General features: G+C 34.8%; 1 protein-coding gene across 1 annotated transcript; it reads left to right on the top strand.

The window, feature by feature from the left end:
* Positions 1-1,429: 1,429 nt before the first annotated feature.
* SCD1 (stomatal cytokinesis defective / SCD1 protein (SCD1)) lies at positions 1,430-13,797 on the top strand. The gene is made up of 31 exons (XM_089628457.1): positions 1,430-1,849; positions 1,956-2,049; positions 3,477-3,678; positions 3,918-4,059; positions 4,175-4,275; positions 4,638-4,701; positions 4,845-4,958; positions 5,619-5,839; positions 6,201-6,255; positions 6,354-6,440; positions 6,692-6,887; positions 6,998-7,127; positions 7,348-7,408; positions 7,504-7,548; positions 7,787-7,862; positions 8,051-8,124; positions 8,210-8,260; positions 8,892-9,049; positions 9,819-9,866; positions 10,280-10,337; positions 10,418-10,501; positions 10,920-11,169; positions 11,303-11,502; positions 11,594-11,658; positions 11,834-11,957; positions 12,153-12,334; positions 12,442-12,513; positions 12,586-12,746; positions 12,866-12,907; positions 13,246-13,454; positions 13,561-13,797. Exons 1-31 carry the CDS (start codon positions 1,676-1,678, stop codon positions 13,654-13,656), a joined length of 3,636 nt encoding a protein of 1,211 aa, XP_089484583.1. The 5' UTR covers positions 1,430-1,675; the 3' UTR covers positions 13,657-13,797.
* Positions 13,798-19,314: the final 5,517 nt, after the last annotated feature.

Here is a 19,314-nt window from a genome sequence, read left to right as displayed (position 1 = left end):
TTATAGTAAAAAGCTTGCAATACATAAAAATAAACAAAAAATTGATAAAACGATACAAAAGAAAAAAAGAACTTGGGGTATACAAGTTTAAATTATAATAGAAAGTAATTGAAAATCAAAACAACTATCTTGATTATAACGAATATTATAATCTTTTCACTAGACGTGACTACAAATTAGAAAAGTCAAAATATTATGGAAAATAACGAATATTAAATGTTGACTGTATTACGTTGGTTGTATCACGCATCTTTGAATGACGATGAATTTTTATTTTTATTTTTAGGAAGCAGTAGCCACGTGTATTAAATGCATTTTTTGGCTGAAAAATGTTGGCTACATGTTGATGTTAGCCAATTTTTAGTAGATGATAATTTAGTAATTTTCTAAATAAATGATTAAGTCACGTCATCATTTTTTTGCTAGAATAGAAACCGAAACGTTGGCTAAATTGCAATGCCAACGTTTCAAGTGGCTTAGTCGGACTAATTTTTCAAATAAATATGAAGTGATTTTTGTGTTTAGAAGTTTTAGAAAAGAAATTCAGAACTTTGCGTGAAACTAGACCTATTAAAAAAACGTGCAAAACGATAAAAAATAGAAAATATGTGCATTTCGTTACAAAAATGCCCTTATGTCTAAATTATCCTTCTATCTTATGTCATTCTTTTTCTCATCAATCATTTTTGAGCTATATAAAACTCCTTAACCTGTATCATTCCATTCCTCTCATTTAAAAAACTCACAAGTTACAACTAGTTTTTAAATGGTTTATCAACTTCTTCAACAAAGTTCGGGTAGTAGAGTGTACGTAAAGATCTCTTTGGTAATGGATACATATTTTTTCGTTGGTATACAATATTACATATTTTTGAAGTGTTTATATTGAAAATGGTAAGATTTAAGATATAATTCTGTTATAATTTTTGTAAAACATCATAAATTATTTGAATATAATCGTGTGCAATATGTAGAGTGATGCGGTTCGTTGTGGTCTTTGTAATGTTTGAAACCATCGTTCATAATCTCAAATCCGTCTTTTGAAAACAAGAAATTCATAAAACTCTATATATAATATATCAAAATTATCGTTTCTTACTAAGAAATCATTTTAAAACATCATAAACTATGAACTCGGATTTTAAGATGGACGAACCTTGAAGGGCAAGTGTCAAAGTTTCTCGACTTTTCAAACAACGTTGTGCAAATAGAGAGAGAGAGAGAGAGGAAAAAGAGAAGATGAGTTATAATTTTTAAAATTACTATGTTTAAGGCTATTTTTTTTAAATGCATGTATGATTAAAATTTTAGACAATTTACATAATTTTTTGAATTTTATGTTGTTTTGTGAAATTTATCTTTTATTTTCTCAAACGTAAATGATTTTGTATAAATAGTTAACATCACAATTAATTACGCTCCTCGGTCCGAAGGAAGTTTAGTACGGTGCAAAATGCAGGGTAAATTTATATGCCACGGATTAAAAGATCGGAGCGTCTCTCTGTACAAGAAATTCGATGACATGAAAAACGAAGCACTGTCGAAGAATGCTCTAATTCCCAACCAGCCCTCAATCGCCATTGCCAAACTGTGATAATAAAGAGCCCTAGCGAAACTCCAGATCTCTCTCCAGAGGGGGAGAGAGAGTCTCTTCTTGACCGCCATTGTTGAATCCATGGCTCCGATCTTCGAGTACTTCGTGGTCTGCGGGATCGGACCCGAACTCCGAACCTTAGATGGAGATAAGGGCTTCCATGGAACTGGAATCATGTACTCGCCTTCTCTCCTCGACCAATTCCCTCCTCTCAACCACTCTCTCTACCCTCCCCCACCTCCACAACTTTCCACTGTAAGTCTATTGCTATTTTTCTCTCCAGTTGATCTGCGATTTGGATCTTCGATTGAATTCGAGCTCACGAGGCTCTTTCTGATTGATTCATATATATATTTCGCAGTGTGTTTTGCCGGCCGGAGTGGAATTCTATTCGTCCGGATTCGATTCCAACGACGCTGCCACGTTTCCGCGGACGTACCCGATTGTTCTCACTGGTAACTGTCTGAATTCTTTGCCATTTTGAGAATTACTGTTCATTCTTCATCGACGTCTGTTATTTGATAAGTGGATACGAGTCTAGGAATCCCTCGATATACACAGTCTTTTCATCACACTTGTGTGTTGCCTGTGGTCATTTTGAAAGACGGTACAAGTTAGGATTTAGATGCTACAATTGTGCAAAACGTTGTTAAGTTGAGAAGGAAATCTATATTAGTTTTCTGTAGGGCATGAGGTGTAGTGAAGTCTCTTGCGAACCTCTTTCAGCATTATACAGATTCTCACCTCTAGTTGATGCCCAATCAGGTCAGTTTATTGATGATGATGGTTTCAGTCTAGTTTTATGGAATCTCAGTTTGCCATGAAATTTAAAACTTCGTGAGTCTGAACGAAGCTCTTAACCTTACGGGGGCGATGCTTGATTCGACAATACCAATAATATTTCTAAGTAAAATATTATGTTTTCTCCTTATATAAAATTTAGGAAGCCTTCCCTCGCTTTGTTAAATTAAAGGAAATCTTGGACCCTGTCCAAAGTTTCTATCTTCTGTTGGGTTTTCGCTCAGAAGAGAGTCAAGACACATCGGGAATAAACACAACGGGGGTGTGTCTTGTGCAAGGAGAACAGGGAGTCAACAGATAATCCCTTTCTCAATTACAGTTTCTTTTAAGGCTGACGGGATTTACTGTTAATAAAGTTGGGCATTCTCTGGATATTTAATATCAGCACAATGATATTGATGAGGTTCCTGATTGCGAAGGACAAAACCATAAATACGCAGCAACTGCAAACTGTGCACATCTTAATCTGTCTGGAAAGAAACAGAAGGCTTTTGAAAGAGAAATTAGAATCGCCTGGTTATCTTTAAGATATAATAAATAGGTGGGGACTGCTTTATCGCTTTACATAAAAAAATAAAGCATTCCCATAATTTGTGGATCTTGTGAGGGATGGGCTGTAGTTTTGTGTAATGGTGGTTAGCAATGTTTTCGCTTTCTGGTTCCATTTTTTATTGTGTACTTGTGCGTGATCAGTATATCATTTTGTCTCTAGAAAATAACTGTTATAAGACCTAAGAGTTGTTGGTCTAGTGATTAGACCCATGGTTTATTTCAAAGAGGTCTTAGGTTGTAACCTTTCTAAAAGTTCTCACCTAGCAATTGCTAGCTTTCAGTTCCCCGAATGTTGTGGGGTCAGGCCCACCCAGGGACTAACCCCTAGTTTAAAAAGAAAAAATTGTTTCAACTCTTTAGCTTGCAGAAGCTCATTGTAGCTCTTATAATTTTATTTTGTTATTCGGTGCCTACTTTATTTATTTATAAAATGTTTGCTGTTGCTTTTTCATCGACTACATGGATTTCTTGATATATGTATCATGGGAATGTTGAAGTCATGAGTATGATACATTATTGTTTTGTACAGAGGGTGACGGGTCAAAAATATTTGTCAGCTGCATTGCTTTTCGAGATCCAGTCAGTGAAGATATCGCTGAGGCTTACCGTATACCTGCAAATTCATTTGCTGACAAATGTATTTGTATTGTTTCACGCTCCCCAAGTTTCCGTGTACTTAGGAGCGCCCTAGAGGAAGTATTTACACTTTGCTTCTCCCCAAGTGGAAGTAGGTAACGATTCTTGTGATAATCTACATTTCTTTCAATAAAGCCTCCTGTATAAAATTTCCAATTTAACGTTTCATGCATTCACATACAGAAGTCATGTAAAACTTATTGGCCTTTAAATTTTTTATTTTTTATATTATATATTGTGATTCATGGAGCTGACTAACGTTTATTGTATAGCACTGTGGTAGCGTATTTTTTTCTTTTTGCATTTCATGGTCTTAGAATTGCAAATTTTTCAGCAAACCATTATGGGATATCATAGCATATCTTGTGTCAAATGTACCTTTGCCTACACCTGGAAAAGACCGAGTTCTGTTTGCTATTGACAATTGTCTACTATGTGTGGAGGCTCCACCAAAGGATGGGCTTCCTCATGCTGATGTACGATTCTCTGCCCTTTGTCTTTTTGTACATCTTTATTTATTTATTTCATTTTTATCTCCCAATGGCTAGAATATACTTGACGTAATCGTTGGTGCGCTCTATGATGGTGCAGATATCATTTCAGCCGTTGGTACAGTGCTTAGGTGTTGACAACTTAATTATACTTTTCACAGCCGTATTGCTTGAAAGGAGGATTTTGCTCCGATCTAATAAGTATGCATCGACAAAAACTACCAACATTTCTATTTTCTCAAGTATCTTATGTATCTCAGAGAGAAACCTTGTCTTTGGCATGGAGGCATGGATAGTTTAAAAAGTGAAACTAATTAATAAAACATAAAAATAAAAATAAATGCAACGTTTTATTTTAATGGAAAATATTGACGTTATAATTTAAACATTTTCTTGTTAAATGTTCTTTAAAAACATTTTTCTCAAGTATTTTTCTATGACTTTTTTCCTAATTTAGTGATTGTTTTTAGTGTCTTTTTGACATATATCTAATGCTATTCTTTTTTTTTTTATTAATTTTTTTTTTTTTTTTTTTTTTTTTTTTTTTTTTTTTTTTTTTGCAGATATTCCATATTAACCATTGTATCAGAGGCTATATGCCATTTACTTTTCCCATTGCGATGGCAGGTAGATTTTCTATTATCTAAAGGCTGCAAAAATCACTTCAAATATGCTGTATTTGCGATAAAGTGATAGTATTGATTTATAATCTTCTATTTTTCAGTGGACCAGAGCCTTCAATCTAAAACTGTTATTTTTTTTTTTTGAAGCATGTCTATATTCCATTACTCTTTTTTAGTGGAGTAGACTACATTGATGCTCCGACACCGTATATGATGGGCCTTCATTCAGGTGTTGATACATCTAATCTGGTTATGGATGGTGTAAGTAATTGTGTAAAATTTACTTATATGTACGAGTCTTTGAAATTCCCATAACATGTCTTGTTCTTCTATGTTTTCGTGTATTTTGTAATTTGTGTTTGGAAATTTGTTTATTCTCTTTCAATCAAGCCAATAACCAATAAGCGTTCGATTTTTATGCAAAAAAGACAATACATAAAGGAACGTAGTGCTTAAAGAACACTCGTCATTTGGGGGACCGATAGGTGCAGTTTATTAGTCGATGCCCGGTGACCAGCCAGGCATCATACTCTTTTGAATAAAAAATATAATGACTGAAGTCAGGCATACAGAAGTTTAACTAACTTTTGACTTTGTTAGAAACGTATATAGGATATAACTAAAAGCTGCGTTCTTGCTGTGACTCAATTACTCAAATTTTCTTTTGATTTTCCTAGCTGAGAATTATGTAGAGATCATGTTATTAGGTTAGTGTATGCTGGATCTTCGTTCTATGTTCCCAAATTCTTTTTCATTCGTCTTATTTTCCCTTCAAATAGTACCATTGCTATATGCTAAATGCTGTATGAAGTATAATTGTATTGCCCATTGCTTGTTGCTTACATCCGTGGGTTGTATTACTTGTGCTGCTTTGGCTGTCCTGAATCTGTCGCCCCTTACCTTTATATTTCTTCTCTTTAGGTAGTTGTTGTGGACCTCGACTATAATCGCATCACCACAACAGAAGAAATTCCCTTAATTCCAGAGCCAGAATTAAGCAATTTACGTGCAGATATTATGCAACTGTTGTCTCCCAACATTGTTGCTATAGATCAGATGAGAGCGGGTCCATTTAGTGCATCGGAGCAATGCTTTAAAGGTGACAAAAAACCTTGGGGAGTGGATCATGATCTTCAACTTAGGTGATAACCTGACTCTTATATGACTCGTGCATTCCTTAACTTTTTTTATTTTATTTTTAATTTTTTTTATTCTGTTATGGATAGTTTCTTTCAACCAAATTGTTAATGGTATGCACAATGTTGTAGTCTGCGATCGCTTAAACAGTACTTCACAATATAACTTCGATAAGTTGTGTTGGTTCTGCTGTACTTCTCTGTTTTGTATTTAGGTGTCTTGACAGTTGCCAAGCACAGTTTTCATCATATGATTACAAAAAATTGTATATGTACATAGTAGGTGTAAATCTTAAATATTGTATTAATACATTATAGTGAAACATTAGCGATTATACTTAGTTTGTCTTTGTTTATGGCTTTGCAGGTTGGTATTCCTAAAGTTCTTTGCATCCCTGTTAAGTGGCTATCGCAACTTTATTGTATGTATATATTATATATATTTTTGTTTTGAGTTTTCTTTTGAATGATATTATATTCGCCTCTTCTTTTCATTGTATTTGGTAAAATATTTTTTCAGGAAATTTCTGCTAATCATGTCTTCAACACCCAAGCCTTCTTGAAAAAGCGATGTCGGTCAACGAACCAATCAGAACCAGATCCCATGGTATTTCTTCTTTTATCCCTTGGATCCAGTCACGTACAGTCTTATTTATGCTGACACCTAACGAGTCTAATCTGTACGTTCTTCTAATTCTAATAGAGTTCTGAGTTTATTCTATTGAAAAAAAATTGATGACGAGTCAAATTGTTCTTTTAGGATTTGTTTTGTTTTTTTTTTGTTCCCAAGATCTATGTATTACAATAAAAATAAAAAACGTACCGTGTCTTGTTGTATTAAATTCTTGGTGTATACAGGTAGCACAATTTCTAGATTCACATGGTTTCATGGATTATTTGGAGAGGTGTATGAGTTCTGATGATAAGAACAATAATCTCCTTGACAAGTTACAAGATGCAATTGGAAGGGGTCAGAACCCTTATTCGATTTTTGCCTCGAGTACAGTTGAGCCCGAGATTATAACCATCTCAGATCCTGATGGAAAAATATCTGGTAAATCTTATTTTGGCAATCGTATAAGTTCACTAAATTATTAGCGATTTAAAATTGTACTAATAATATGATAATTGCTTATGTATTTTCTCATGCCCTTTAATTTCCAGGTTCTGGTGCTAAATATTCCTATGATAGGTTCCCTGCAAACATCAGAACTGAAGACCAAGAAGAAAAAAGGAGACAAATTCTCGCAGCGGCAAGTGGAGCATTTGAGTACTCAGGAAAGCACACTCCTAGGTATATATAAACATAGTTTAATAACTGTTGAAACTCCATCGAAAAAACAAAAGATTGCTATCTTAATTGTTTTGTAGTGAGTCGCTTCAAAATGAATAATGATTTATTTTTTCTTTGTTAACAAAACAAGCATTGGCTTTTTGTCACACCTGCACTGTAATTTTTGTTTTCTTTTATCCAGCCCATGTTTTTTTTTTTTATTTAATTTATTTTTTTCCAGTTCACCTTCTTTCCCTGGCAAAGACTCTAAAGCGGACAGCCTAAGTCCTTTGGAGAGAGCAGTAAGTTCCATGCACGGTGATCTTATTACCAGTGTACTATATGTTTTACATAGCTGAATGTTTTTCGTTACTTTGGTTGTTTTTATTGTTAACAGGCTGAAAGGGACCGCATGGTTTTGGACATACAGGTTAAGTTGCAGGTAAAACTCTTGTTCTGATTAACAGTGATTAAGTTGCTAAAGGATGTGAAAATTTGTACTTATCTTTCTTGCATATGGGTTCTGAAAGTGGTATCACTTATTGGTGATTGCATTTAGACATGCAATAGCTCAGTACAATGTTCTAAAAAAGTGGAGCTTCTTTGTGCTTATGTGGAGATTGCCAAAATGGTTTTAGTAGTATTTTTTTTATTTTTATTTTTTATTTTTTGTTAAACAGGGCTTATGGTTGCGTCTACTCAAATTGGGATCAACTGATGATCCTCTTTCATCCTTCGAATATGGAACAATCCTCGGTATGTCTGTTTCGTGTTTCCTCCGTGAACATAGAATCTAACACCACAAAACTGTATTCTGAGAAAACCAAATTTCTGTTTTTCATAGATGCCGTGTATGTGTTTATACTGTTAATCTTAGATATTAAAGAAAATGTTGCTTTCAAATTCCACGTACATGGAATACATTTCCCATTTTTTCGTTTCAGCTTTAATTGAATCCGATGCTGAGGGGATTGGTGGCAGCGGTTTTGTTGAATGTATCAGCGAGCACATACATTCTGTATGTATAAGAGGCAAACATTGTTATATTTAACATTTCATCCAGCATTGTGTCAGTACTAATGTAAAAAAAATCATTTACGCAGGGATGGCGTTGTCAACTGACTGAAGAGCAGTTCATTGCAGTTAAAGAATTGGTAAGCGTATATTACATGAATAAATCTGGTGCAGAAGTGCTTAGTAGAACAAAAATTTACTGATATAAAACGATCTTGAACTAGATTGCTATCCATTGTTTACGTATGTCGATAGCAGTAGCACTATGGCTCCTTTCTTAGAATAGGCTGTTTAAGCATTTTTTTATCATTAATTTATTCTCACAGATTAACGAATTTTCGAAAGTCTCAAATATGTTTCTCATGTATATGTATATATATATATAACACTTTATATATATATATATAAAGTGTTTCCGTTTACTTTTTCCATTTGTCAGTCTAGCATAACTTGAGTATCAGATATCACATGTTTGGGGAACGGTGTGATTATCACTAACAATTGAAATGGTAGCTTTTTAAGATGATGCGGTATCACATTGAAACGCTACCACACTAATTGTGGAATGAAGAAAAATTGTTGAATGAAAATTGTATCGAAATGTAGCTCAGTAAACAAGGTTGGGCAGCAGTTACCATGTAATAATTTTTTTGCGAGCTTTTCTATACCCGTGTTTGTCCTCTTTTGTTTCCTACCATGTAATCAAATCTTTATGATCAATAATACTTTGCTTTCTTTTCTTCTTATAAAATAAAATAAAATAAATTATAGCTCAAGACAGCAATAAGCCGTGCAACTTCACGCAATGATATGCCCACGGTCAGAGCTGCCATTGAAGTGTCAGCGGAGATGTTTAAGAAGGATGCAAATAATGTTTCAGACTATGTACAACGGCACCTTATATCTTTATCGATCTGGGAGGAGCTACGGTAAGCATTCTAGATCATTGTTCAGTAGGTTAACCATTATAGCAAGTCAGTTTCTATAATTTACACTCGTCTTTCCATGGAAAGAGATCACTGTCCCGACTGATTCTCTGTGGTTATTCAAACAAAGAAAAGTGATGCATTTCACATTAATAATTTATGCAGTTAGTTTTTATCGGTAAGTCGTGTTGGATGCGACTTGACATTTTACTATAGTTTGACAAAAAGTGTAGGTATGATTTGGCTAGAAACTGTCTACTCTGTTTTTGTCAGAGGTCATCTTTGTTAACTCATTTTTGTTATTTTATAACTGAACAGTAGGAGAACGGAAGATTAATATGCTCCTGATCATCTTATTTTAAAGCGCTTTGGCTGTAGTTCATATGAAATAGTCATTCTAGTATCGACCTAGTGTTCAATATATAATATATTTGATGCAACATGAAACAGACAAGTAAACAAAAAAGAGAGAATACAAGGTGTAGAACAGACATCGTGCTCCAATAATGTTTGTGTAAGATGAAATCGAAAACGCACAATATTACCTTATATTACATTAAACATGACTGTCCACCAACGAGAACCAATTGCTTTTCAATACTTAAGTAGTTTAGAAGTCAATAATTTTTTTTTGAAACAAGAATGGTTATATTAACAGGCTGAAAGCCACTTTACAAAAAGGGAGTGCAAAACGCACTCCAGACCAAATCTTAACCTCCCTTTAGAAGTCAATAATTTAGAACAGAGTTCTGTTAACATTTTATTTTTGCAGATTTTGGGAAGGGTATTTTGACTATCTGATGGAGCGCTCTTCAAATAAGTAAGTATTCTGTTACCTTCAAGATTAGCTGTTATATTCCCAGTTCCATTCCAGTATTTTCTTTGTTTATATAATGCGTTTCCAATGACAAGTTGTATTATCCCCATTTTCATCCTAGTTTTGATGATTGTTAATATTTTTATTGTCTGTCATCTTTTTTTTAAGAAACTACTATATCGTTAATATAACGGTGAGTCTTCTATCCTATGTAGTTTTTTGAAAAAGAATGCTGTCACATATCTAGCCTTCAGGGACACCTCTTTTATTTATTTATTTATTTATTTATTTTGGCTAGGTGGCAATTTAATAAGTTGTCTTTCTGGGTTCTCTTTAAGGCCAGTCTTCAAATTCGTAGACAAACTTCTCACTCCTGGAAGAACTTGTTTGCAATTTTCTAAATATTTATTTTGCAGGTCAGGAAACTATGCATCTTTGGTGACAGCTCATCTGTTGATTGTGGCATCACACATGGTCAGGCTAAATTTTAACTCTGGTGCATAACTATTATGCTTCTGTTTACTTGTTTAATAATGTTTCATTTTTCTTTTTAGGCTGGCTTGGGGCTTCCTGATACAGATGCCTGGTACATGATTGAAACAATAGCAGATAAAAACAACATTGGCTACAAGCAATTCGTAAGTTAAATTGCTTCAGTACTTGATGATGCACAAGCTTAAGTTATCATCCTGTGATTTCATCAAATTAATAATTTAGGAGTATGCTTTTATACTCGTTGCTGTTTTCTGTATCTTTTCGGTTTTCCGTTAGCAATAAAAGTCCCTTGTTTCTTTTTTCAAAAAATAAAAAATAATGAGTGGCTCTTAAATAGTAGTGCTGCTTGTGGCTGTCACTTTCAAATCAATTAAACAAAATTACGTTCCTTCATTGGAATCGTGGTCTAAGCAATAGCTGTATTATATAGGAGTGCTATTTTTAGGTTACTGGGTCACATGAATTTATGAGTTATCTATTGCATTATATGTTTCCTTCCCTTGATAAATTAAAGTGATTTATCTATTGCATCGCTTAAAGTTGAATTCATTTTTTCTTCAGATAAAACTCAGAGGGTTTTTGTCACACGTTGAACAATTACGTACTGGTTACTGGGGATTAACTTCTGCAAAGAACCAATCGATATCTCATGGATTGGCCTCTCCACGTTCCCCTACAGGTGAGATTCAGCAAACTGCCGAGGCTTCTGTAGTTGGAAGGAGCTGGGTTCAAAGTATGTTTAGCAGAGAGCCATCAGCAAGAACCAATTCTTTCAGTCGTGTACGAAGATGGACAGATAGTGGCTCAACAGGTATTTCCGTTTCTAATGATTGCTTATGATTTTACTTCCTCATCCTTTTATAATATTCTTTTTATATTAAAATAATTTGTTCCACCCCAACCCAAAAAAATCGAATTAATCTTACATGACTTATATTGATCAGCTGCAAATGAGGGCGGAAGCCCTCGGAAGCAAGATTTGTCATCGTTGGGGCAAAAGAAAACTCAAACAAGCATTCGCGTGCTTAGGGGCCACAGTGGCAGTGTAACTGCTCTACATTGTGTTACAAGAAGAGAAGTTTGGGATCTCGTGGGGGACCGTGAAGATGCAGGTTTCTTTATCAGTGGAAGCACAGATTGCACGGTAATTTTTCATATACCAGTACATTTTTATGTTATTATACGTTACATAAGATAAGAGTCCATATATTAATCTGCTTTTGATGTTGTTTCAGGTTAAAATCTGGGATCCTAGTCTCCGTGGTTCTGAACTTCGGGCAACTTTAAAAGGACATACAAGGTTTATTTAATAAAATATATATTTACTATAAAACATGTATTTATGTATGTATATGTTATTTAGTAATTTTCCCCCCTATGCTCTGCTTGCTTCTTCACAAGCATCCTTTTCGCTGAATTGATTTATGTCTAAGTTTATATCTTTTGAACACTTTCTTCTTGGCTTTCAAATACAGAACCGTCCGTGCAATAAGTTCTGACAGAGGAAAGGTGGTATCAGGGTCTGACGATCAGCTTGTTTTGGTGTGGGACAAACAAACTACTCAACTCCTTGAAGAGCTTAAAGGCCACGATGCACAGGTTTCTAGGAACTCTATAATAATAAAAATAAAGCTCTTCCGAGACAATAGTGGAGTAATGTTACATGAAAAATTTCCCTAAAAAACCTCTTTTATGCCATGAAAAACTTCGTATGACATACCACCCTTGTGATGTTCCCAGAAGCACTTTTTTTTAGAATTTTGTAAAAACAAGTTCTTTTGTCTACCCTTTTAGGTTAGCTGTGTCCGTATGTTATCCGGCGAACGCGTTCTTACTGCTGCTCATGATGGAACTGTAAAGATGTGGGATGTCAGAACTGATGCTTGTGTGGCAACTGTTGGTCGGTGCTCCAGTGCAGTTCTATGCATGGAATATGACGACTCGACAGGAATTTTAGCTGCCGGTGGTAGAGATGCGTATGTATATCGTACCTCAAAAGTTTATTTTGTTTGACTTGGAACGTTTGAAATATATTCAAGCTTTGGGCTAAACCGAAGAAATTGGTGTCAACCTGTGTTTTTAGTGTGGCAAACATTTGGGATATTCGCGCCGGAAGACAGATGCACAAGCTCTTGGGGCACACAAAATGGATAAGGTAAATAAAACAGAAAACCGTCCGTATAACACTCTTCTAGTCGGTTTAGGCTAAGCTCTTTTTTGTGTGCAGGTCGATCAGAATGGTTGGAGATACAATTATTACTGGTAGTGATGATTGGACTGCAAGAATGTGGTCAGTTTCTCGAGGAACATGCGATGCTGTTCTCGCGTGCCACGCTGGCCCAATATTATGTGTCGAGTATTCCGTAGTGGATAAAGGAATAATAACAGGTTCACCATTTATTTCTTGAACCTTTGTTTTCTTATTTTTAGATGTCATGGGTACTTATTCTGCTCAACTACTACTTCATGCACAAGAGTGTTTTTTAAGTGTAAAATGGCCTTTTCAGGTTCAACTGATGGCCTGCTCCGGTTTTGGGAAAATGAAGACGGTGAGAGTATTTTGACCCATAACTTTGCATTCTACTACTCGATGCAGTTTTTATTATTGATTTTCCTGGGTTGATCTGTTGCTTATAGTTTACTAGTTTGAGTGATTTATCAGTGAGTAATGTGGACTACGTTAGTACAACATCACTCTATGAATAGTTTTTCTCTTAATTTTTGGTTTTCTTTAATCAGTTTATACTTTCCAGTAACTGATAATCTTGGTAAGTACGTTCCATATGTGTCATAAACATGACAAGATTCTTGCAGAAGTTAACAAGTCTTTATCGATAAACATGAAAAGAGATCATAAATCTGATACTGTGTTGTAACTGAATCCCAGGAGGCATAAGATGTGTGAAAAACGTTACAATTCACAGTTCTGCGATATTGTCCATCAACGCCGGTGAACATTGGCTGGGTATCGGAGCGGCCGACAATTCCATGTCTTTGTACCATCGGCCCCAAGAGAGACTCGGTGGCCTCTCAAGCCCCGGCTCGAAAATGGCCGGCTGGCAACTCTACAGAACCCCCCAAAAGACAGTCGCTATGGTGTGTATGATTCTCTGATTATTACTATTATTACATCTCCAATCGCATGAGAAATAATAAATCTTGTTTTTTTGGTCTTCCTATTCTTCGAAATGATCGAATGCAGGTGCGATGTGTTGCGTCGGATCTCGAGAGGAAAAGGATATGCAGTGGCGGTCGCAACGGACTTCTTAGGCTCTGGGAAGCAACCATTAACATATAAATTATTTTATTTACAAATTTTGCAATTTTGGTTTGACATTGGATCTGTGACTATTTTCATTGTTGAAGGTTTAGCATTTCTTCATTTTCCGGCATTCATCCGAAGCCATACAAGTACTTCTAAGAGAACCATATCTTTACATGTGCAATCTCAAAAAGTTGAGCAATAATTATTTGTGTTGTGTAACTTCTTTATTCTTCTTCCGAGTCCCATATAAATTTGTTTCTGTAGTTGCCCCACTATTCCCGAATGTTCTCGTCAAAGTCTGGAATACCCGGTTGAGTTCTAGCTCACAATAGAAGCCCAGTTATTCGAAAAAAAACATTGTCGGGTTACCTGTCCTTGCTACAAGGGTTTTGAAAAACTATTCTTATTGTGTGTCGCTTTTAATGGCAGCACATGTGAGAGAATGCCTAGAGACGAGAATGAATTTTTTATTTTTTCTTTGAAAAATGTCCGGAATTGATCTTTTTCTACTTCGCTTTGTCGACGTGTATTTGGCTGTCTACGGTTCATCTTCATTGAGGACCATGTTTTTTTTTTTTTTTTTTTATGGTTGTATCACACTTCATATCGACGGGCGTTCTTGTTCTCTATATAGAGTCGCGCCTCAGCTTGTTCCTTCCTACTAATCAATTTGGAATATTTTTAATGAACTATGGACAAAGTATGCATTTGTTATTTTTCACACCTACCATTTTATTTCTTCTCGGTTGGCAAAATAAACATGGATTGTATCCAGGTTTGACAACGACTGCATAAAATGTATGTATTGAGATGTCATAAAAAAAAAAAAAAAACATGTAATGTATTGTGCTGCACACGAACTAATAGAAATGGTACTTAACGGACCGACGGAAGTTAGAATAACACAGAAAAGAAAACCTAGATTTCAATCTTTCATGACATGAATTGGGTGAGTATAATTTAATGAAGCAAAGTTTGTCTGTTGAGTAAATGCAAACAATGAGAGAGACATGAGAAGAAGGCCTCACATTCAGTGATAATTAGTACACAAAGATAGACTACTTCAGAGCTGAGACTGGGAAGTGGAAGCGTGGCTCAATTTTGGTTAAAAACCTCAAGATATAAGTAGGAAAACGTAAAAAAAAGTGTAACTGTCTGCTGATTTTATTTACGGCCCACAGAAGGTGTGAAAAAGAAGTCTGGTTTCGTTGAATGGCGGTTTAATTTTTTATTTTTTTTCATGATGGCTTTGTGTGTGTTGGAGAAATTTAAAGTTAAACGAAATAGGGTTTGTGTTGACAACGACTGATCGTACGTGTTCTATCACATCGCGTTGCTAAGGTGAAACCAAAGCTAAAAGAGACAGCTCAATGGCACCACAAAACCCAATCTTGTATTTTGTGTGTTATTAATAATAGCGTTTTCTGAGCTTTGAGAGTGAGTGAGAGAGAGAGTCTCTCCAACAAAACTTCTTGTAATGAAAGACTGAGAGAAAAAGAAAATCACACACCGACCGCCCATTATCCAGTGATTCAGATATTTTGATGTACTTCTAACTCCTTTCCATTCTCACAAGGTACCATAATTTCTGAAAAGTAAGCAATCACGTGGGAAAATATGAACAAATATAAAGAAAATAGAAAGCGACATATATATATATATATATAATTATAAAACTTATTATGAGAACTCTGAAACAAATATTCATACGAAATTACTTTCGTCTTTGTTATACTTTTCTCTCTGATTCTCAAATTCTCTCAACTTTTAAGTGCAAACTTGCAATAATTGAAATTTCTATGTGTGTGCATGTGTATATATATATATACATACATAGCATGTTTAGAGATTTCAATTATTGAAAGTTTGCTCTTAAACTTTTAGAGAATAAAGAGTAACAAAGACGAAAAAGTAATTTCATATGAAGATTTGTTTAAGAGTTCTCATTATTAGTTTTTTTTATTTTTTTTAAATATAAACGGATCTTGTGATGAGTTATTACAATCAAGGTTTGAATTACACTATCATGACCGGGACTCATATTATGGATTTTTCAATGACATATAAATACAAAATGAATTATATATATATATATATATATATATATATATATTTATTAAGATACAAATTTGAATGTAATATTCTTTCATACAATACTTAATTGTATAATAAAAAAATTATTTGATTTTTTCTTGAGGATAAGAAATAACAAAACTAATAATTTCATTTATAAGTCTTGAAAACATGTGGTAGCTAGTTTGGTCTAGTGATAATCTCACACATATTTCGATGAAAAGGTCTTTGGTAGCTAATTTGGTCTAGTGGTAATCGCACATATATTTCGATGAAAAAGTCTTGATTTCGAATTCTCTTGGAAGATTTATCCTCTTTGAGCTTAATGCATGTCACCTGCGCTTGCACTGTTAAATGTTAATACATCATATCATGTAATCCTGGTCAGTAATGCCACTTCTAAAAAAAAGTGTCTTGAAAACATTATATTTGGTGTAATTTTGATCTTAATTTTTAAGTTATCAAGTCTTAATAACCAAGTTAAATTCATTTTTATAGGGTAATTTAGCAAAATAGCCAAGTTAAACGTTGGGAATCGCTAAATAGCGAATGTTTGGTAAATATTAGATAAATGAAACCCCGATTTTATCGCGATTTTCATGAAATTTTTATTTGGATCGAGCCAGTGGTTTGCACCGCGGATCCGCTACCCGTACCGCAGGGGAAACCTCATGTTTTTCTAATATTTCACAGTATTGTATGTTTTTACCGGATCTAGCTATTCACGGTATACCGCGCGGTAATCCACCGATTACTCCGGTATGTCAAACCTTGATTACAATAACAAATGCCTTACTAAGCGTAACAAAGTCGTTAACATCCTTTCCAACATGTCAATGGCTTAATACGTGAACTCTAGATATTCCTATGGTTAAGGAATCGTATTTTTTTTTTTTTGGTTCTTGAGGTGGTCTAAAACTTGAAAAGCCAACGGTTCAAATGTACAAACATGCATACATATATAATAGTCGAAAGTAGAAAAACGCTACAAAAAGGAATGACAAAGTTTGAGGTCTATCAAAATTGTCGCTTCTGATTAGAAGCAACATATCGCTTTAAAATGGGAGTTGCTTCTAAAAGATGTTTTTTTGCAGTAGTGTGTAAGGATATGAAATACTTGATCAAGTTAGAACGCTTAAATATGGTTGGAGATTAGTGTATGCATGATTAGCTAGACTTTGAATGTCAATCTAATTCCTGAAGTGGTTATGAGATTCAAGGTCATATCCTCTGGTCATTTGATTCATTCATTCAACTAATTACGTGTACTTATATGCTTATGTTTTGAGAGTTAAAAATATGATCAGTTGAGAAAAAGATTTATGAATGCACACATAATCTAGCTCTCTTGAAAGAGAGTAAATGTTCGCTCATTTATGAATAGATTTAGATCGAGTTAGTTTACATTTTATTTTATTATACAACAAGAGTATAGTATTCATGATTATGTTTGATTCTAGGAAGCATAATAATATAATACAAAACATAATAAAAATAAAGTGTTTGAGATTGTTCTCGTCTTCTCAGAATCTGGAATACTATCAATAGAGGGAGTATGTAGAGGTAAAATTTGATGAAGACCACTACTTTTGAAGAACTCGAATTTCTTTCTCTCTCTCTTGAGATTTTAGAACTTCCCCTCTCCCTAAAATGTGTTTTTTTTAATGTTTTGATGAACCTCTTGTTTATTTAATAAAAAAAGACACGGTCAGTCCACACTTTGGTGTCAATTCATTCGTGAAATGGATTGGAGTACTTGGTTTCAATATCTGAAGATTTAGAAATAAGAGTCTCATGAAAAAGAAAACCTCAGATACGGGAATTCATAATTGAGAGAAATGAATAAAGTTTGCGTGCCTAGGAAATTAGAATAGTGTTTCAGAATCCAAGAGAAAATAACCATCAAATTCACACATCAGCGTGGGGAATAAACAAACAAGTAAGTTTTCAATAATCTCTATAGTCATTATTGTTCATAAGCCATCGATTGTATAATAGTTAGAGTTTGCATGATATTAAATAATAAGGCACATATTTAATTTTTTGCATTTAAGCATGAAAAATTCTAATTAACGACCACCTAGACTCCTCGATTAATAGGTCGTATCAACAACTATGGCCCCACGAGGCCTCAAAATTATGAGGTCACTTTTGAAAGATTCCGCATCAGTGATCGATCATCTGTGACATTCACGTAGAAACTAAATCCTTATCAATATATCCTTTAGATTAGTATCTTGATAAAAATTACTTTTTCTACATTTATTGGATATGATTCCCAGCTGACCAGAGGGTCTTCATAAGGGTGATTAATGCAATTTGTTGCTTCATCCATAAATGTGATGCCTTTGGTTAGGGACTCGATTTTACGGGGAGAGATGGCTTGTCGAGATTCCTCATGGGTTTGTACATGAGGAAGACATTAATTGCATCGTCCTAACCATCAAGAGAAATTTAGGAGCATCATTGTATTCCTTGGCTAATCTTCAAGCCTTGTAGGTGATGCCACATGTATCTCTCCTATTGGGAGCTTTTAGTTAGGTAGATTAACATCAAAGATTTGCGGTGATCACCATGCTTTCCCTATGTGGTCCGATAGATTCCAAGTTTCTACAACGGTTTTGACTTCCGCCGCGAGGAAAATGAAAAAAATGACTAAAATTTTATGTTTCCACAAGAGAAAAAGATCGGCGTGGAAAAACTTACCATGACGGCTTTCATAATCATCGTGAAAACTTACCACGACGAAAAAAGACAGTCGTGAAAAGTTTAGACGATGGTTTTTAAACGTTGTTCAAACTAGTTTTTGTACTAGTGCTTGGAGTTAGCTGTCCAAGCCTCGATTCGGGGGGTGGATCATACCGCACAAGTAGACTTTGACCTTGGTGATTTTGACGGTCTTGTTGTCTGGCAGTCATCTATTAGACTACCGTGACTTCAAGCAGTCTTCAATATTTTATTGTGGTAGAAATTCATGCTATAGGAGATGATATTTACACTTACACCCGCCTGTTGATTATATTAGCTACTAGCCAAAGGGAAACTATATCCTGTTACATACTGTTGAGAGGGCTTATACAAGTCATCGTAAACCTTGCTGAGTTTTCATTGCCTGCATGGAATAAGCCTTAGGTGAGCTGTACAAGTTTGTTATGATCTAGCGTGTTGTGTACGAAACTTTGACTAAGTATAAAAGCTAAGTGCAAAGACTATCATCATTTGAGATGTTCGAATAAAATCTCCTATTTATCTTTTTTCCTTCTAGTATACAAAGTTCTTCATGGTATCAGAACTTAAAAGGTGATCGCCCTTGCTCAATGATGCGTTGCCGATGTTAGTTCCTGGATGTAGTAAATCGTCAACAATGTTTCAAGCTACTCCAAATTTCTCTCCACATCTCAATCCTCTCTCAATAAGACTCGATCGCAATAACTTTGTCCTCTGGAGGTTTCAAGTCATTCCTACAGTTCGCGCGCACGGATTTGATGAAATTATCAATGGAACAACACCAATTCCAGCTTCATTCGTCAAGATGCGGCCAGGTCCAAGTCAACCTCCAATCCGACGTGCAAATCCAGAATTTCATAACTAGTTGAGGTATGATCAGTTCTTAATGAG

The sequence above is a fragment of the Urtica dioica genome, chromosome 10 (assembly GCF_054948205.1).
Source record: "Urtica dioica subsp. dioica isolate 48M chromosome 10, U.dioica_male_clone48M_v1_H2, whole genome shotgun sequence".
NCBI classification, from domain to species: Eukaryota; Viridiplantae; Streptophyta; class Magnoliopsida; order Rosales; family Urticaceae; genus Urtica; species Urtica dioica.
Note: the sequence above shows the minus strand (reverse complement) of the source record. Positions and strands in the feature narration are given on the sequence as shown.